The sequence below is a fragment of the Solea senegalensis genome, linkage group LG6, assembly GCF_019176455.1.
Source record: "Solea senegalensis isolate Sse05_10M linkage group LG6, IFAPA_SoseM_1, whole genome shotgun sequence".
In the NCBI taxonomy this organism is placed as follows: Eukaryota; Metazoa; Chordata; class Actinopteri; order Pleuronectiformes; family Soleidae; genus Solea; species Solea senegalensis.
The window spans coordinates 26,503,389-26,524,298 of NC_058026.1; the positions used below are offsets into that span (position 1 = coordinate 26,503,389).

General features: G+C 43.5%; 3 protein-coding genes across 4 annotated transcripts; 2 read left to right on the top strand and 1 right to left on the bottom strand.

The window, feature by feature from the left end:
* Positions 1–786: 786 nt before the first annotated feature.
* On the top strand, positions 787–7,814 carry dpy30 (dpy-30 histone methyltransferase complex regulatory subunit). The gene is made up of 5 exons (XM_044028245.1): positions 787–852; positions 1,962–2,048; positions 4,526–4,573; positions 4,660–4,802; positions 7,667–7,814. The coding sequence occupies exons 1-5, from the start codon at positions 787–789 to the stop codon at positions 7,737–7,739; spliced, it is 417 nt and encodes a 138-aa protein (XP_043884180.1). The 3' UTR covers positions 7,740–7,814.
* Positions 7,815–9,060: 1,246 nt separating this feature from the next.
* psen2 (presenilin 2) lies at positions 9,061–13,680 on the bottom strand. 2 transcript variants are annotated; one of them, XM_044028746.1, is made up of 11 exons: positions 13,451–13,680; positions 12,982–13,127; positions 12,684–12,907; positions 12,471–12,612; positions 12,234–12,301; positions 11,096–11,316; positions 10,542–10,640; positions 10,398–10,463; positions 9,717–9,800; positions 9,478–9,593; positions 9,061–9,393 (listed from the first exon to the last, which is right to left on the bottom strand). In XM_044028746.1, exons 1-11 carry the CDS (start codon positions 13,587–13,589, stop codon positions 9,238–9,240), a joined length of 1,461 nt encoding a protein of 486 aa, XP_043884681.1. In that variant the 5' UTR covers positions 13,590–13,680; the 3' UTR covers positions 9,061–9,237. The 2 variants fall into 2 exon arrangements, with proteins under 2 accessions (XP_043884681.1, XP_043884682.1); XM_044028747.1 differs by lacking the exons at positions 9,061–9,393; positions 9,478–9,593 and adding an exon at positions 9,602–9,674.
* Positions 13,681–13,762: 82 nt separating this feature from the next.
* Positions 13,763–19,392, top strand: LOC122771275 (ras-related protein Rab-1A-like). The gene is made up of 6 exons (XM_044028748.1): positions 13,763–13,942; positions 15,217–15,289; positions 15,442–15,537; positions 16,260–16,355; positions 18,183–18,314; positions 18,649–19,392. The coding sequence occupies exons 1-6, from the start codon at positions 13,929–13,931 to the stop codon at positions 18,844–18,846; spliced, it is 609 nt and encodes a 202-aa protein (XP_043884683.1). The 5' UTR covers positions 13,763–13,928; the 3' UTR covers positions 18,847–19,392.
* Positions 19,393–20,910: the final 1,518 nt, after the last annotated feature.

The window sequence follows — 20,910 nt, forward strand, 5'->3', positions numbered from 1 at the left end:
GGAGAAAAGCAGACACCGCTCATCACCTGCCTTCAACAGTCCCTACAGTGAAGCATGGTGGTGGCAGTGTAGGGACAGGACGACCTGCTGCATCTGAAGGTAAGATGAATGCGGCCAAGTACAGAGATATCCTGGAAGAAAAGCTTTTCCAGAGTGCTCAGGACCTCAGACTGGGCCACAGTTCACCTTCAACAAGACAAAGACGGTTTAGGAACTGTTCTTGAACGACCCACCCACTGAGCATCTGTGGAGAGACCTCACAATGACATGTGCATCAACGTTCACCATCAACCTGACAGAGCTGGAGAGGATCCCTTAAAAACTTCCCAAGCATCATTCCCAACAAGACTCATGGCTGTATTCACTCAAAAGGCTGTTTTTCTGTCAAAAGGCTGTTTCTACTCAATACTGAGCAAAGGCTCTGAATACTTATGGTCATGTGATATTTCTGTTGTTCTTTAATAAGTGTTTTTCTGTCAGAATGCTACTGTGTTTACATTAATGAGGAAAAAAATCTACTTGTATGTATGGTGTATACACACACACACACACACACTCTCTCTCTTTATTTATTGACTGATGATATTCTATTATTATGTTCTTGTTCTGGATGATGATGATGTAACTGATGTAACTTTGGTTTCAGCTGATGTTAACAGACAAAACTCTGTTGGTTTTTAAATCTGAGGTTTCAGACTGGAAATAAACACAAATAAATGACTCAAAAGTCTTTTTTTCATTTTTCCTTAGGCGTTAACTGCTAGCGCTGCTCTCTAATCGTCTGTTATGGCCAACCTGCAGTACTCTCACAGTCCACCAGAGGGCCTCAGCCCGTATGTGACCATGTCCAAGGTATCTAGAAGATGACGATCAGTAATGAGATCATATACATTTTTATTGTTAATTAAAGATGAGAAAATAAACCTTTAGTCAGACTGAAATGATTATAAACAAGCTCAAGTGTTAGCCTAGCTTACTTTACCATTTACCATAGCTTTACTTACCATTTATATAGATTAGGGGTTATTTTATTAACCCTTATTTATTTATTCATACTTAATTATGTAGCTCCGCCCATGTGGCTGCTCACTCAGCCAAAAAAGTTTCTGACTTCCTGGTTTATTTCCGGGTTTATTTCCTGGTTTATTTCCGGGTTTATTTCCTTGTTTATTTCCTGGTTTATTTCTGGGTTGTGCGTCCCATAGAGTGTGCGCAGTAGTAGTAATGCCTCTGGGCTCTGTGAATGAGCTGTCTGCATTCTCGACTTGCACGGCGTGTCCATGAACAGTGAAAGGCATGATGGGAGTATGCTACTGACGTGCCCTAGGGGATTTCATGAATACTGACGTCATGTTAGCTTCGGGCTTTAAACCATGGATTTGTAAATAAATGATAAAACCAATGATAGTGCATACAGTAAAAGTACTGACAAGTATAATGATGTCATTACAGGTTAAAATTATTAATTTAATGGTTTATTTAATCGACTGTGGCTATTAGTGTTTTATATCTATCTATCTGTATATATAGATATATTTATGTGCGTGTGTGTGTTGTTACAGGAATCATGTCAAATCAAATCAGATGTTGATTTTCCATTCACTGATATCCTGTATGCTAATCATCAAATATGTTGCTGTCACAGAACTTTACAGAAGGTTTTTATATTTTATATAATATACAACAGTAAGTACTTTTATGATGATTAAAAAAAACTATTCCATCGAATATGAAACATAAATATGATTAGATTTGATTATGTTTTGTATTTTGGTTCAAATTTGTAAAAACGAGTATTTTTTGTTGCAGTACCACGAGTGGCCACCAGGACAACAGCATCGTCAAGGCAGAGGGGGCGGAGCTACACCCATGAGGCTAACCTGGAAGAGAGCAGCTAATCACACGCAGGAGGCGGGTCTTTGTCTGCGATTGGTGGGTGAAAGTAACGTGACGGGCCGTGACGTGCGCATCTTTTCTACGCAACTCCAAATCAGAATCGACGTACGTTCGATATCTTACGGAAATATCCACAACAAACATGGCGGACGGTGAGTTCATTGTCCACTATGGGTGGCGTTGTTTTCGCGGGTTTATATCATTTTCGAGTGCTCGTCGCGTGTTTTCAGTTTGTTTCAGTGTTGTTTTAGCGGTTAGTGAGGACTCGTTACCGTCAGAGACAGCGAGCGCGAGACAGCTAGCGGGAGGCTAAGCTAATTTAGCGCCATTAACGAGGCAGCGGAGACAGAGAGAGTGAATGCAGTCCAGCAGAGGAAGAAAAGTGACTCTTAAACACTCAAACACTCTGAACACACATTTATGATGTGAATTACGTCCATGTTAAAGATAAGCTGTGAAATATGTCCTCAGACAGTAGCTCTCAGCTCACTCAGACGAAACTCCGTTGAAAAATCAGTGAATTTAGCTGCTGTGACTGTGAGGAGGTGAAGTGATCGGAGGTGAAGCTCAGTGACTCATCAGTGGAACCTGCTGATCAATTCGGCCTGATGAAAGTCAAACATGAGCCTGTGCAAAGCGTCAGCAGTGAAAGCTTCTTTTTAAAGGGATTCTTTATATTTGGATGTGCACGCTTCCACACACACCGTTGTGTTGAAGACAACAGTAATTCCCTCTCACTATGATGGTTGTTTGTCGTCAGATTCTGATCCAGGACAGTGTCTCCTGGGCTGGAATACTATGTTCACGTCTTTATCTTTAACAGGAAACTCAAGTTTGTAAACCACTCACTCTCCCACACCACAACCTCATAGAGAAAGTCAGTGGTTTTATCTGGCGGGGACACATGAGCTGCTGGTCCTCTGCTGCCTCGTGTGGTCACTTTGTGTCCCTGAGGTCAATCTGAACATTAGATTTCAAACACTGAAGTGTCAAAATAAGACATTTGAACTTAGTGAAGGAGACAGCAGTGGATCTGGATTTGGTGTGGGAGAGAGAGGTTTACATACTTCAGTCTAACAGTGAGCTCAAGACGTGGTCATGTGATGTAGATGTGATCAGTTGTGGTTTTTGTTAAGAGGCAGAAATGGTTTTCTTGTCTCTTCTGACAGTCTCTGTCACAGGCTGGTTCTCAGCAGCAGGGGGCACTCGCACAGAAAAAAAATCTGGGGCTGTAGCGATACACTAATCTCACGATACGATACAATACACGATATTCAGCTCACGATACGATTCGATACAATTCCATAATTTTCTGGACGATTTTGAAGGGACAGTGTGATTTTAGTGACATCTTGTGAGTGTTCCATTGACTTGGGTTGAATTAATGAAAACTGAAAGCATCAATTACACAATATATGGCTTGCAAATGCTGGACAAAATCAACTCAAAGACGTGGTGAGAAAATAATTTCAATTTATTAAAGTGCAAACTGTAGTTTACAAGCCTCTTAAATAAAGTCCAGTATTAAAATGAACAAGACTTTTATCCAAGTCTTCGCTCTCCTTCTTTTTTTTAAAGCCGAAATGCTCCCACACATCTGCTTTTAAATATAATGGTGCTGGACTTGTAATACTACCCGCCATTTTCTTGAATCTCCTCGGGTAAACAGGAAGATGAACACGTCTGCGTCTGTGTAAAGGGAGTATCTAGACGGGTATTTGCTAGAAATGCTCTACAGCGACCTTATCGCTCTTCCTGCAAAAGCAAACGGGGGAAATGGGCAGCGAGCGGAGTGCCAGGCGGAACACAGAGGATTTGAATGGGACTTAATATATCGATACTCGCGGCTGTAAAATCGATACTTTCTGTGGAAACAAAATATCGATATATATCGCAGAATCGATAAAATCGCCCAGCCCTAAAAAAATCTGTATGTTACGTCAGATTTGTAATTTTATGACGCTCACTCTCTGTGCTCCAATCAGAGGGCAGTGTTCCAAACTGTGGTGAGCTGAACTCAACTGTGCTGTGAAAACATGCAGAATGTTCCTTTATTTCAGCAACACGAGTAACAGCAGCACTGACACTGACACAGACACTGACACAGACACTGACAAAGACACTGACATTGACAGAGACACTGATGGCAGCACTGACACAGACACTGACAGCAACACAGACACTGACACACACACACACACACACACACACAGTTTGCATGAGTTTTCTATACACACAAACAGACACACACATACACACACTGCTGCTCCATCATTAAAGGAACAGAAAAAAATAGAATTTAGAATTTTCTTCAATATTGGGACCGATACCCAATATAGATATCGGATCGGTGCATCCCTAGACACACACCTGAGCGACAGAACACACCTGTCACTCCCATGTTCAAACTAGAGGTGCTATCTTCTATGTTGTTGATCAGATCAGATGTAAAAGCTGAAATGTTCATGTTTTCATGTCAAACACAAATGTTTTCAGTCTGTGGCAAAAAATAAAAGCCTCACTGTTGTAAGGACTACAGGACTACAGGAGGAAACTGTGTGAGAGGAAAGATCCACAACCCGGGGTTTGAAGAATCACAACATTAACGTGATTGTTGTTGATCCTTTAGGTTTCTGAAAATCCTCACACAGAGTACGGACTGACTGAAAACCTGCAGGTAACACACACACACACACAGACTCACACACAGACACAGAATTACACACACATTCACACACTCACACACTGTGCTCTTGTCTCCAGAGAACAGTGGACAGTGAGAAGCTGAGTTCAGAGAAAATGTCCAAACAGAAAGTCGACCTGCAGGCGCTGCCGACCCGAGCTTATCTGGACCAGACTGTGGTTCCCATCCTGCTGCAGGGACTGTCCATGCTCGCTAAAGACAGGTGAGACTGCTGCTGCTGACGACGCTGCTGCTGCTGCTGTTGTTGTTAACTCTATTGTTGTTGTAGTTGACTCTGTTGTTGTTGTTGACTCTGTTGTTGTTGTTAACTCTGTTGTTGACTCAGCCAATGACCATGACATTTATGTTCAAAAACAGGAGTAAAGAGACGAGTCATTAAATTAACACTATTACATTTTAACCGGCGTAATCCACTCATTCATCATTGAACAGACTTTCATTTCATTAATGATGATAAATGCTGCAGTCCTACCATTATGTTACGTTTGATTTGATATTTATTCAGCTGTAACCTGATGAGACACAAACTGAAGATGAGAATATGGATCAAACTATCATTATGAAGTCCAACTGAAGTGTCAATGTTTTTCACTCTATTTTACATTAAAACATTTTGCTCAACACTATTTCATGACTATATTTCCACGTGTAAATATTAACAAAGCACATTAAGATTTCGTCTGCAGCGAGATTTAAAAAGTCACTACTTAACTACAGTGAAGTTAAAGTGTTTCCAGCTGCATCAGAAATATTCACATCAGCTATAATCTCCATCATGATCTGTTGTTTCATGACTGTTGTTGTTGACTCTGTTGTTTCATGACTGTTGTTGTTGACTCTGTTGTTGTTGTTGTTGACCCTGTTGTTTCTTGACTGTTGTTTCATGACTGTTGTTGTTGACCCTGTTGTTTCATGACTGTTGTTGTTGTTGACCCTGTTGTTTCAGACCGCTGTTGATGACTCTCTGTTGTTGTTCTCACCTGTTGTTGTTGTTGTTTGACCCTTTCATTTTGCTTTGACTGTTGTTTTATCAATGCTCTGTTGTTTCGGACTGTTACGTTGTTGACTTGTTGTTATGACTGTCAAGTCTCCCTTTCACTGTTGCCAGCTGTTGTTTCTGACTTTTTTTTCAATTGTTGTTTCATGACTGTTGTTGTTGACTGTTGTTTCATGACTGTTGTTGTTGACTCTGACTGTTGTTTCTGACATGACTGTTGTTGACATGACTCTGTTGTTTCATGACTCTGTTGTTTCATGACCCTGTTGTTTCTGTTGTTAACTATGACTGCACACTGTTGTTTGAAAAGACTCTGGTTGTTTCATGACTGTTCACATGACAACAGACTGAACTCACACAACTGAAAGACAAAACAAAAGCACAATGACACACATGAAACTAAAATAATGACTCATTGTAACAAAGTCCCCTAAAAGACATCATAGACAACAGTCATGAAACACATTACATTACATTACATTACATGTCATTTAGCAGACGCTTTTATCCAAAGCGACTTACAATTGAATCGAGTACAATCAGCTCGAACTTGCGGCGACTATGATGTCTTTCGCACACAGGGTACCGGTCTTAACCACTGAGCCACTCCACCCCTGTTGTTTCTTGACTGTTGTTGTTGATTCTGTTGTTGTGTTTGACCCTGTTGTTTCATGACTGTTGTTGTTGTTGACCCTGGGGGGTATTCCATCAATGTAGCTAAGAATTGCCAGACTTAGGTTTAAGCTTGAAGCTTGACTAAGCTCCACTTCCCAATCTAGCTCCAAGTCGTTCAATCAAGTGAAATCAGTTGGCTCCACCTGATGCTTAGTCAAGCCTCACCTGTTAAGCCTCAACTTGTGCACGCCCACAGGCAAAATAAAAAGCCCATTTTAGTTGAGCGCGAAAAATGCCGAAAAGCAAGGGAAAAGAGCGTGCAGAGATGTTCTCCGCAGTGGAGCAAACCCTCCTCATGGAGGTATATGAGGATTATAGCCACATAATCCGAAAGAAGGGCAATACCGTGGCAATCAATAAAGTGAGGGATGTGGCGTGGCAGAATATTGCCGACAGACTGAATGCGTAAGTGACAAAGAAAAAGCATTTCAGCATCATCATGTTATATAAATCCTCCTTTAATCGAAGTATTTTACATGACTCATCACATTTATCATACAATTGATGGTAGATTATTACATGAAGAAATGCAATGTTGTCATCATTCTATAGGAAATAATCATATGACAGATCTATTGATTGTAAAACAGTTATTATTTATCTAGAGTCATTTAGCAAATCAAGCAATTCAATGGAGACGAGGACCCCTATTACAGTAAGTGAATGCAGGTGACAGCATATCAATTGAAGGCCCTAACCCTTGTTACATCAAAAGAATGATGATCTCTTTAAATTTCCTTTTCTTTTTTTTTTTGCTAATTTGTTTAATTTTGTATTTATTATATTTTATTTTGGTGATAATGTTCTTTAATGTACTTATATATAATTATTAGTATAAATAATTTCTTGAATACATTTTATTATATAGTTTATGTTTTACATATTATTTTATCATTCCATGACAGTTGTGTGTCTCTGTTTCTGTCTATTGGACATTCTTTGATCATAGATGGTGCTAAGCTTCACTTTTAGCCTGCTACAGACCAGGTTTGCCCGGCAGCATAAGTTACCATGGTTACTTGGCTGACATTCACATTAGCCACCTTGGTGGAACAGGGTTGAGGCTCAGATTGATGGAACGGAAACATGAGCCACAGTTATGGCTTAGCCATGGTTGAGGCTTAGCCAGAGTCATAGTTTCCATGGTTACTGAGTTGGGGCTAATCTCAGTCTCTTTGATGGAACCGAACTCTCACTCATATTAGCCAAACCTGGCCATTTAAGCTTGGCTTTGCCTTTAGCCTGCTTGATGGAATACCCTCCTGGTGTTGTTGTTGTTGACTCTGTTGTTAAACCTGTTGTTTTATGACTGTTGTTGTTGACTCTGGTATTGTTGTTGTTGACCCTGTTGTTTCATGACTGTTGTTGTTGACGCTGGTGTTGTTGTTTTTCAGACCTCCTAACCCAATAGAGTACCTGGCCGCGTTCCTGCTGAAGAACAAGAGTCAGTTTGAAGAGCGAAACTGACACATGTTTGTTTGTTTGTTTGTTAGTTTGTGTTTTTATTATTTCACATTAAAGTTTTCCTCCATGTGAACAGAAGTTCCACTGGGTTGTCTGGGCTTTTATTATGAAAAATAATAATAATAATAATAATAAATTTAATTTATAAAGCACATTTTTAAAAGTGCTACATAGGCAGATTATAAACACACTGAAAACAAATGAACCAATTGCAGCAGAAATGTGTATGATTTCCCTAATAAGAACAGTCTGAACGAGTGGGGGGGGGCAGCACTGTATTGGATCTGCAGGATCGTCTGAAGGCTCCTGATGAGGGTGCGTTAAGTATTCCAGCCGGGAGGAGACTTTCAGCATCACTGAGGGAAAGGGAGGGGCGGAGTTTAGCAATATTCCTCAGGTGATGGGTATGAAATGACAGATGGGTTTGATTATTGCTTGTGGGACTTGGCTGCTCTTAGACCATTATTTTTCATAGATTATTTTCAAATTTGTCTGTCGATTATTTTTTCGATTAATCGTTTGGTCCATAAAATATTAAAAAACCTTAAAAAATGTTGATCAGTGTTCGTCAACCCTGGAAATGATGATGCTCTCAAATGTCTTGTTTTGTCCACAAACCAAAATGATTCACTTGTAATGATTTCTTAGTTATCAGAGCAAAGAAATGAAGAAAATACTCACATTTAAGAAGCTTAAACAATCGGAAATCTTGTTTTAATAATGAAAAAAGCTTTGAACCGATTATCAAAATAGTCCTCGATTAATCAATTAATTGTTTCAGCTCGAGTTCAGATGATTCTCTCAGTGTCTCTCACCGTGGTGAGGCAGTACTGACAGAGACGAGTCCCGGGCTGTGACAGACACCGAGGACCGCATGGAGTTTACCTTTGTGGTGAAGTGTGCAATGAATTCATAGGAAATGTTTACAAATGTTTGTTTTATTTAGTAGAAAATGTGCTAGTCTGTATTCTGTCCACTAGGAGGCGCCACCAGACAAAGAAAACATGAAACTAAAGCAAGAAACACTTTTATTTCTTTGACACAAGTTTGAATTTAAAATCAACTAAATCTGTTCACTGTGTAACAGTGCCCCCTAGCCCGCCCCCTGCAGGCTGTGCATAAAACAATAAAGTTTATTAAAATACTCCTGCTGAGGCTTGTTATTAAAGGGACAGGTGAGGTTTTTTCAAGTGTCATTGACACTTGAAAAAACCTGAACTATTCCTTTAATGCGTCAAACAGAACCTGAGATTATTTTAAATAATCTGCTCACACACAACACAAAGTTTCAACAAAGTAAATCAAATGGACTAAAGGTCAGAGGTCACGTTATATTTCTTTATCTTTGATCTACAAATATGCGAATCCACCTTAAAAATCCAGCTGAAATTCACTTTTTCTTTTCTTCTAAAAAGTCCTGTATTAAAAAGAGGAATGTTTGAGGGACAGGAGCGGCAGCTGTTACATCACTTCCTGTGATGGGGGTGGGCGGGGCTCCGTCTCAGATGTAGAACTGATGAGCGGCGAGGTTGTCCATGAACGGCTGCACCAGGAAGTCCGTGGAGAAGTAGAAGATGAGGCCGAAGGTGATGGAGATGGGAAGCGCCGGCAACGCTTTCTTAAAGATGGCCAACAGCAGCAGTGTGAGGCACAGGCCCTGCCAGTCACATGACCACACACACACAGACACAGGTGAGTCACGGGACAGACAGGCGGAGACAGGGGAAAAAACAGGACTTACAATGAGGATGGCTACGAAGCAGGCGAGTGTCGTGTTCCAGTCTCCACCGGTGGCTGCTGCTTTTCCAACCAGAACACTGTAAAAAATGAAGTCACCCAGTCCCAGCTTCACTCCCCCTGTGCACGCACGCACACACACACACGCACAACCAGAACACTATAAAAAAATGAAGTCACCCAGTCCCAGCTTCACTCCCCCTGCACACACACAAACACGCACACAGCTGTATTAACACTCACTGTCCTCCTCCAGCTCTTCTGGAAATGTCCTGGGCTGTCTGCTCTCAGGCTCCGCCCCTCTGACACTCTGCTCCGCCTCTTCGTCTGGAAAACAAATTAGTCACAGCATTAAGAAAAACATCTGGATACGCACAGGTCACGGTGTCGCAAAGTCACACAGGTCACGGTGTCATAAAGATGCACAGGTCAAGGTGTCGTAAAGATGCACAGATCACAGTGTTGTAAAGTCACACAGGTCACGTTGTCGTAAAGATGCACAGATCACGCTGCGTCAGAAGATGCTCACAGAATCACAGTCAAGATGCAGATCACAGTGTCGAAAGTCACACAGGTCACGTGTCAAAGTCACGGGTCACGGTAAAAATCGGGTCACGGTGTCATAAAATCACACAGGTCACACACAGGTCACGTCACACATCACACAGGTCATGATGACGCAAAGTCGCACAGGTCACAATGCGCACAGGTCATGATGTCGTAACATCACACAGGTCATGATGTCGTAAAGTCGCACAGGTCACAATATCGTAAAAGTCGCACAGGTCATGATGTCGTAAATTTGCACAGGTCACGGTGTCGTTAAGTTGCACAGGTCACAATGTTGTAAAGTCGCACAGGTCACGATGTTCTTGTGTCCACTCCCATATTTCCCATAATTCCTTGCTGGTTACGGATCGTCACCTGAGTGGTGTTGGGAGTGCGGAGCATCCGTCGGGCTCGCCATCCCCACCGTCCACATCATGGCGGCTGAACACACAAGCAGAGAGATGATTTAGAGCATGACTCAGCAGTTGTTTGACTTTGATTGACAGGAGGATGACTCACAGGAGTAGATGAGGGCCGGGAAAATGGGCTCGTTACGTTCCTGAGCTGTTTCCACCAACATCCTGAGAGGACCCTTAGGAGAGAGGACGGCCACCAGATCTACAACAAACAAACAAATAAATAAATAAAAAAACAAACAATAAACAAACACATTTGCTGTGGAACAGGAGTGAAAGTATTAGAGCTGCATGATTATTTTCAAAATCGATTAATCTGTCGATTCTTTTTCCATTAATCGATTGGTCCATAAAATATCAGAAAACCTTAATAAATGTTGATCGGTGTTTGTCAAACACTGAAAATGATGATGTTCTCAAATGTCTTGTTTTGTCCACAAACCAAAATGATTGACCTTGTTGATGATTTCTTTATTATCCAGATCAAAGAAATGAAGAAAATACTCACATTTGAGAAGGTTAAACAATCGGAAATCTTGTATTAATCATGAAAAAAGCTTCAAATCGATGAATCGATCATCAAAATAGTTGTCGATTCATTTATTAATTATTAATTGTTTGTTTTTGATCTGCAGAGATGGCTCCGCCTCCTCTCACCATAGACGGAGATGGCGCCCAGAATGACCCACGCTGACCACTCGGGCAGATACTTGATGAAGACGAGTGCCATGAGAGCGCTGATGAGGATGAGGTACGCCTGCTGCAGCTGCAGAGGACCTTTCCAGTGGATACAGATCATCCCCACAGCCCCGAAGTTCCAGATCAGCACCGACACCGTCACGTAGTCCACCGCCATGTTATACGTCTTAAACACTTCCCTGAGACACAGAGACCATTGAGACACAGAGACCATTGAGACACAGAGACCATTGAGACAAAGAGACCACAGAGACCGTGGAGACACAGAGACCATGGAGACCACAGAGACCATGGAGACCATGGAGAACCATGGAGAGACCATTGAGACAAGAGAGACACAGAGACCATGGATGGAGGGAGACCATGGAGACCATGGAGACCATAGAGACCACAGAGACCATGGAAACCACAGAGACCATGAGACCATGAAGACACAAAGACCATGGAGACACAGAGACCATAGAGATCACAGAGACCACAGAGACCACAGAGACACAGAGACCATGGAGACCACAGAGACACAGAGACCATGGAGACACAGTGACAAAGAAGACACAGAGACACAGAGACCATGGAGACACAGTGACAATGAAGACACAGAGACTATGGAGACACAGAGACCATGGAGACACAGAGACAATGGAGACACAGTGACAATGACAGAGACTATGGAGACACAGAGACCATGAAGACACAGAGACCATGGAGACACATAGACAATGAAGACACAGAGACTACGGAGACAGAGAGACCATGGAGATACAGAGACCACGGAGACACAGAGACCACAGAGACAATGGAGACACAGAGCCAATGGAGACACAGAGACCATGGAGACACAGAGACCATGGAGACACAAAGACCATGGAGACCATAGAGACACATAGACCATGGAGACACATAGACCATGGACACACAGAGACCATGGAGACCATGGAAGAGACCATGGAGACCATAGAGACACAGACACCATGGAGACACATAGACCATGGACACACAGAGACCATGGAGACCATGGACACACAGAGACCATGGAGACCATATTCTTCCACCAGACGACAAAAAGACAAAACACACAAGTTTGAGTAAAACTCACGCAAGATACATGAAGCTGAACCAGAAGAGAAGCATGAGGGACGACAAGATGAGCCAGCCGTGGATAAACTACAGAGAGAGAGAGAGAGACATTAAAGATCTCCATACAAGGGGGCGGAGCCTGCAGGACACCCGCCCACTCACGCTGAGAATCATTCACACAGGACTTCAATGAAATGTTGAGTCTAGCAGCAGCTGCCGCCCCCTGCTGGTCAGACAGCTGCTGGTGTTTCCTCACCTTGTAGCAGCGATACTTGTAGAGGACGACCAGGAAGATTGTCATGACCACGATGACGCTGATCATGATGATGGTGTTGAGGACAGAGTTGAGGAGGCGGCGGCCGACAGACGTTGTGTTCTCCGTGAACGGCGTGTAGATCCTGCCGAGACAAATGCGCTGGTTAACACTGAGTGTGGGAGGAGTCATAGAGGCGTGGCGGCATGAACCTACAGCTGCTGGTTGGTCTTCTCCGTGTAGAAGCTGACCGACTTGATGGTGGTGACCACAACCACCATGCAGAGAGTGACGGGGATGAAGAGCATGATCACGTGTTTGGCGCCGTACTTCAGCGTCAGCTCCTCGTCGTCTGCCTCCTGATCCGAGCCCCCGCCCCCCCCTCCTTCACCGCCACTGCTGTCCAAGCTGCCTGGAGCCGCTCGCCCACTCACCCCCGGCTGCACCAACAGAGGGCGACAGTGAGCAACAACAACAACACAAGTCGGTCACAAGTGGTGAACGAAGACCTGACCTTTGGCCTTAAAGGTGGAGAGTCTTCTGTGGGGGTGGAGTCAAGATCTGGCCTATAGGACGGCACTGCTGGATTTTCTGCCGGGACCAACGCCGTCCTCTCGTTGTAGAAATCATCCTCGCTGTCTGAGGCGCTCATGGTGCCAACTGTGAAGAACAAGCACATCAGGCAGTGACAGCGCTCCCACAGGAAAACACACATTTACTGTGTGTGTGAAACCTCCCGTTTCCATGACAATATTCGTCTTTCAGAATCATATGATGTATCAGTGCTAATGCTAACAGCTCCTCTGATACAAAGGGAACTTGATGATGAACTTTCACGTCGCAGGAATGACCCGGTTTATCTCGGTTTATCTCGGTTAATCTCGGTTTATCTCAGTTTATCTCGGTTCGTGTGACAGTTGCATGTAAACAGAATCACTGGTGTTAAAACGTGTTCATGAACAGCAATTAAACAAACGTCTTACCTGAGTCAACACGGAGGAAACTGAAGCTGGAGATAAACACACAACCCGGAAGACGGCGGTCAGCTGACCGGCATGTCATGTGATCGAGTGACGACAACGGCGCAGCTGTTTCTCCGTTAGTCTTTGAACTCACACACATTCACGGTGTCACAAATGTCGAGTTCAGCTGATGTTGATAATGTGTTGAAACAACTAATAACCGCGTTTAAATAACTACAAGAAGAAGGAGGTCCTTTCGTCAGGTCACTACATTTCCCATGGTCCCCTCTGCTCTGGCATTTCCGGGTAGGTAGCCGCGGCAGCCATATTTGATGAGATTATGCTGTTGTGACTGCGGTAACCAGAGTTTAACCAGTTTAACCAGTTTAACTTCTCCAGTTTAACGGTGTTTTTCTCCTCCGGTTCGAAGCGGATTCTAGCTTCACCTTCAGACTGAACCGCTGCTCAACTGACGACACACACGCACCTGCAGCTCAACATGAACCCCGAGTAGTAAGTGTCAGAGCGGACTGTGTGAGCTGTGAGCTCCCGCTGAGCTGTCACACACATACATACACATACAAGCTAATCAAGGCTAGGCTAGGCTAGGCTGTGTGAGCTACCAGCTCCCGCTGAGCTGTCTCTCTTAGACATATACAAGCTAGGCTAGGCTAGGTTGTGTGAGCTGTCAGCTCCCGCTGAGCTGTCACACACACATACATGCTAAGATAGGATAGGCTAGGCTAGGCTAGGCTAGGCTGGGGAAGCGTTAGCCACCAGTGATGAATGTCAGCTTCCCGGTGTTCGGTGCTTGTTCGTCCTGTCACGCGACAACGTTCATGTAAAACGGAACAGGTTTGCTGTGGCGAGTGAAAGAGCGGATTAATCGATGCTGTTTGTCCCGGGCTGACACAGCAGCCTCTGAAGCTAACATGCTAACTGATAGCAGAGACGTAGACACATTCAGCCGCTTTATTCCGCACTTTTAGCGGACACTTTTGCACTGTATGCGTCGCAAACATGACATTTGTCCCGGTGTACACCGGGAATGTAACCGATTAGTAATTTAACGTAAATCAGTGGAAAAAACGTTATGATTGCGTAAACCTCCGTCAAGGCCGCGGAGTTGTCTATAAACTCAGAAGGTGTTTTAATCCTGACTCATCACTAAACTACATTTACTGAACATTTAATTTTAATCTGACCTTTTATCTTATGTTGCTCACAGACAAACAAACTAAAACAACATCAACAACATGAATTTCCATTAAAATGGTAATATTTCATGTGTGTACTTCAGGAACATACATTGACCTGTTTATAAGTTACATTTTTGTTGGTCTCGAGCTTCTTCACGATGACATCACATCCATGGTGTGACGTCATCAGGTCATAGTGTCTGGGAGTTTCTGGTAGACTTTTAAAGTCTGATTAGTGTGAAGAATGAAGTGTTTCTTTCTCAGATGATCCACTTAATTATAAGAAGTCCACCAGTTACTGTAGGGCAGGGTGATATGAGCATTCATAACTCACATCCTGCTCACATCTCTCTCTGTCTCTCAATTAAATTCAGAATGCTTTATTGACATGGGAGACATGTTTACATTGCCAATTGCAGATGTGACATTTTTTACGAATGGAGAATACAATCATTAAAAGAATATTAAATGTGCTTTTATTATAAACATAAGTAGCTCAGTTAACATATCTGTCTCTCAATGAGTCAGCAGTTCTTTCATCATGTTTATGTTTATGAGTGAATGTGTTAAAGTGTTTTCTCTCCACAGTGACTATTTATTCAAACTGCTTCTGATCGGTGACTCTGGTGTCGGAAAATCCTGCCTCCTCCTCCGCTTTGCAGTAAGTGTGTGTGTCTGTGAGTCCTTGTGTGTGTCTGTGAGTATGTGTGTGTTATATAACAGACTGTATTGTTGATAACACTGCAGGTGTCATATCTGCTGCTCACACTCACCTGTGTGTGTGTGTGTTTGTGTGTCTCTGTGTGTTCTCAGGATGACACGTACACAGAGAGTTACATCAGTACCATCGGTGTGGACTTCAAGATCAGGACCATCGAGTTGGACGGAAAGACCATAAAGCTTCAGATTGTAAGGACACTTGTGTCTCTCTGGCGGTGTGTGTGTCTCAGACTGTCTCTGTGTGTGTCTCTCTGACTGTCGCTGTGTCTCTGTGTGTGTCTTGGACTGTCTCTGTCTGTGTGTCTCTCTATGTCTCTGTGTGTGTGTGTGTGTGTGTGACTGTCTTCGTGTGTCTGTGTCTCTGACTGTCTCTGACTCTCTCTCTCTCTGTCTCTGTCTCTGTGTGTGTGTCTCTGACTGTCTCTGTGTGTGTGTCTCTCTCTGACTGTATCTGTGTGTGTGTCTCTCTCTGACTTTCTCTGAGTGTGTCTCTCTCTGACTGTCTCTGTGTGTGTGTCTCTGACTGTCTCTGTGTGTGTCTCTCTGACTGGCTCTGTGTGTGTGTGTCTCTGACTGTCTGTGTGTGTGTGTGTGTGTGTCTCTGACTGTCTCTGTGTGTCTCCCTCTGACTGTCTGTGTGTGTGTGTGTGTGTGTCTCTCTGACTGTCTGTGTGTGTGTCTCTCTGACTGTCTGTGTGTGTGTCTCTGACTGTCTGTGTGTGTGTGTGTCTCTCTGTGTGTGTGTCTCTCTCTGACTGTCTGTGTGTGTGTCTCTCCCTGACTGTCTGTGTGTGTGTGTGTGTGTGTGTGTGTGTGTGTGTGTGTGTGTGTCTCTGACTGTCTTTGTGTGTGTGTGTGTCTGTCTCTGTGTGTGTGTGTGTCTCTCTCTGACTGTCTCTGTGTCTTGACAGTGGGACACAGCTGGACAGGAGAGGTTCCGCACCATTACGTCCAGTTACTACAGAGGAGCTCACGGCATCATCGTAGTTTACGACGTGACGGATCAGGTGAGTGAACGTCTTGTATGACATCACACTTCACTTAGACGATGATGATGATGACGATGATGACGATGATGATGATGATGATGATGTCATTGATCAGACTAATATTAATAGTGAAGCCTGAACACAGAGCTGTGACACCAGCAGATGTTTCCCCGAGTCATGACTTCTGTGGCTGCTGCTTCTCTCACCAATGACTATGCAATTATCCAGCTTCTTCATAGTGATGCTGACAGAAACAATGAGGGATGCAGTGGTACAGTTTTCCCACAGTTCTGTATGCATCACAGTTTTTGGGCCACGGTAACGGTTGGATATATTGATATAAAACTACATTACTGCATTGTAAAAGTGCGTGTGTGCATGGGTGTAAAACAATCAGCAGGGAGGCTTCACTTATTGCTCCGCCCACAGATATGTCTGATGGCTGAAGCAGCTGCATGGAAAGGTACCAGTGGCTAATCCGTGCGTTTGAGTCCAGCATGCGGTCCAGTCATTTCTCTTCATAGTCTACGCTGAATCCAAAATTAGGGATGCATCAATCCGATATATGTATGGGGTATGTTTTTTTTTGTCGCCGTCGTCTTAGTCGAGGTAGAGTCGAAAGAAATGTTGGATGTTGATGGGGAGCTCGTTCCACCATTTGGGAGCGAGGACAATGAACAGTCTCGAGTTCTGCGAATGCCTCTGCGATCCTCTCAGTGAGGGGGCAGCAAGCCAGTTTGCCGACGCAGAACGGAGTGGGCGGGCTGGGGTGTAGGTTTTGATCATGTCCTGGATGTAGGCTGGTTTGAGGGGCGCTCATCGTTATTCGTTATGGAGGGATAATCGATGTCGGTTGTCGGGGGATTCCAGCTGCTAATGATCCACCTGGAGCCACGGTACGACATAAGACGGCTCTACCTGAACTGCATGGTGAAGTGTACAGTCACATATCAGAGAAGATCAAAGTTTCACTCCAGATATCTGGAGCTGTGACGTTTCTCCGTGTCACTTTAAGCTCACTGGCTGGATGAGAGTTACATGTTAAACACAACAAACTTCACTGGGTCACACACCAGTGATATGACTGCAGTTACTCTAATGGAAATGTTTGAGTCCATGTGATTGTGAGGGACAAAGGCCATGGAGAACATAAGAGTGTGTAGTGTAGGCTGCTTCTCGTTGTGAATGAGGGACTTCTATCTAGAAGCTGTTGGTTTATTCAGCTGCTTTTGTGCTAGATGTTAAAATCATTTTTGTACTAAACATTAACAAAGAACTGACTGTTTATTTTGAATGTCTATCAAGCTTGTGAAGCTATTGGTTTATTTAAGAAAGAAATGTTTAAGTCAAGTCTGATGTTGCCTTGCACAAAACAATGATCCCAGTCTTTTCCAAACAACGGGACATAACGTTTGTTACCACAATTCCACGCTGTTTTTCTGTATTGGTATCAGATTGGCCGATTCTAAACTCTCCATTGTTTCTGTTCAGGCAGCCTCAGCATTTACATGCAGAGCGCTGATTGGCTCTGGGGAAATTCAGCAGCGTTGGATTGGCTCTGAAGGCGACTTGAGCAGAGTGTGGCACTGAGCATGACAGTGCAGCTCTCATGTCTGAGTGGATCTAATCCCAGCAAACGCAGTACAAAGTTTAGATAATGTTTTAGACGGGCGGAGACGTACTGAAATACTGTTGTTTGCTGTTGTGTATCCAACGGTTTGGTAAAATACTGAATGTTGTTGCATCCCTAGTAGCAACACATTTAACACACCGCTGCAGTTGTTAGCAGCTCCCAGAATGCACTGCTTCCCTGTCAGTGACAGTGTCTCTGTCCCCTGTCCTCAGGAGTCCTTCAACAATGTCAAACAGTGGCTGCAGGAGATCGACCGCTACGCCAGCGAGAACGTCAACAAGCTGCTCGTCGGCAACAAGTGTGACCTCACCTCCAAGAAGGTTGTGGACTACACCACGGCCAAGGTGAGCGTGTCAACACCACGCCCCCTACATCATCTCATCTGTAATCTGCAATAATCTCCTCAGACACAACAAACTAACATTTCAGAAAAAACATGTTTACCAGGTTACACAGTTAACCGGTTACAGTTAACCATATCCACAGTTAACCGGTTACACAGTTACTAGGTTGCCAGGTTACATGGTTACCAGGTTAACAATAATCATGAGATAACTTTGTCTTAAATTTTCTCTACTGTCAGTCTTTCTGTACATGTGCTCTTATTTTAGTCAGTAACCATGGAAACGTTGCAGCTGTTCTTTAAAGGCTTTTCCACAATTGCTTTTTATTTGGCAGGAGTTCTCAGACAGTTTAGGAATTCCCTTCCTGGAAACGAGTGCTAAGAGCGCCACCAACGTGGAGCAGGCCTTCATGACCATGGCAGCAGAGATAAAGAAGAGGATGGGCCCCGGGGCCACGGCCGGTGCCGGTGACAAATCCAACGTCAAGATCCAGAGCAAGCCTGTCAACACTTCATCTGGAGGCTGCTGCTGAGGCCCTGCCCACAAACAACACAACAAAAACACCATGACCTAAACCCAGCCCAAGACCAGTCTCCATGTTAGCACGCTCCGGGGGGGGGGTCAGACAGACAGGTTTGTAAATGTGCAGTCAACAGGACGACTTTAACGACGTTAATCCCCCACAGAAAACTTAAAATTTTCTTCTTCATCCTCACTTTTACCAAAAAATACACAAGCTCTGAGTCATCGTACGCCGGCGTCACGTCTCCAAATGAAGCACACGCTAAACAACACTCACACGCCCCCTTTATGCTGTCCAACCATGTACCAGTGCCCCTCCCCCTAGTTAACATTCCTGGTTTTTACATCAAACTGAAGCATGAGCTGCATTTAGGAGACGTGAGTGTCCCACAGCGCCACCTGTCAACTGTATATATTTCTACATCTGTGTTAAACCTGCGATCCAAGCTGACGACGTCCGCGGTCCGTGATCTGTGATCCGTGATCTTTGGCTGTGGATTATTTTCTTTTGTGGCACAAATGCCGATTATTAAAGAATGAAGGAGATGTTTGATAACTGTTGTTGCTGCTGCTGTGGATTTATTTTCTCTTCTCTGACCTCTGAGCCATTCACACAGATGACTGACAGGGGGCGCTCACAGCACAGGCAGTCTGTTTCTTCACCAGCTGCAGATGATGACATCATCAGTGTTTGACGCAGCGTTGCCTTCAGTGTGAGCGCAGACGTCTCACTCTGTTGGAATAAACAAACATTGACTGTTTGTTTTCAGTTGATAATGAAACACCTGGTTAAGTTCTGCAATATTTCAGGTTTGTATCGTACGGTGCTGTGAGCGCCCCCTGCAGCTGAGAACACACTCTGCCCACAGACAGATTTTAAGGGATACCTAACCCCAAATAGTGCAATAAATAAAGGTTATTTTATTAACGTTAATGCATCGAAACACCGTTAATAAAAAGAACTTGGAGACAAAACTCCTCAAATGACGCTCCACGTCAGCCATATTAGTGACGTAATTTCCGCTTAAGTAAATCTCAACTCTTTGTTAGTGAACCCTCGCGTGTCAGCTGATCAGTTCTGTATCTATGGCAAGCACTTTTAACGTTTAAACGCTAAGTTTGACTATCCGGAATTAACATTGTAGATAACAACAACGTCTTTCTAACTAGTCGCAATTACATTTTGGATATCTGTAACGTAATTGTGACTAGTCAAAACTGCAGATAGAGATAACTGTCATTCAGTCTTGACTAGGCAGAATGAAAGTTAAAGATATCTCAAACGTGTCATTATGACTAGTGCAAATTATTGTGCATGACGTTGCTCTATTTTAGATATGCATAAATAGGTCATAATGAAAGAACACGTGGGTTTACGTCCTTATTTCTATGAATGGAAGAAGAAAGAATCAGTTTCTCGCTGCCAGCATCTGTCGTTATCATTAAAAACTCCTTCATCCTCTGGCTGCTCCGACATGGCACTAATTAAGATAACGTCGCTGAAGTTAGCCTCCGATTCGACAGCTTCCGGTTCGGCACTTAAGGGGAAAGTTAAGGGGAAATTTTGCCGAACGTGCAGTGCGACTGTTTGTCGACTGATAATCTTTTTTTGGGACACTTCTTGGCGTGAAAACATTTTAGACGTTTTGGATATGACATTAACTTTGCTTGACATCCAGTATTGTATTTGTGAAACTTTCATTTTATTTGTGAAAATGCATGTGAAAAAGGGAGATTTCACCGTTTTTGTTTCATACCTAGACCTTGTTAGACCAGGTCCTGATCAAAAACCACTATACCTAGACTTCTCAAATCTGGACTAGATTATCCTATAAACCCTGAAGATTCATAAAAACAAAGTCTCTGATTTGTGAAACCTTTATTCTATTTGTCAAAATACAAAAATGGATAATTTAACAAAATTGTAGACTATATTCCTACACCGAATGAGACACCCATTGGGGGGCAAGTAGGCAATGGGTTCAGTGTCTTGCCCAAGGACACTCCGATATGATGACACAGACTGAAGGAGTTGGGATTAGAACCACCAACCTTCCAGTTGGATAACCCGCTC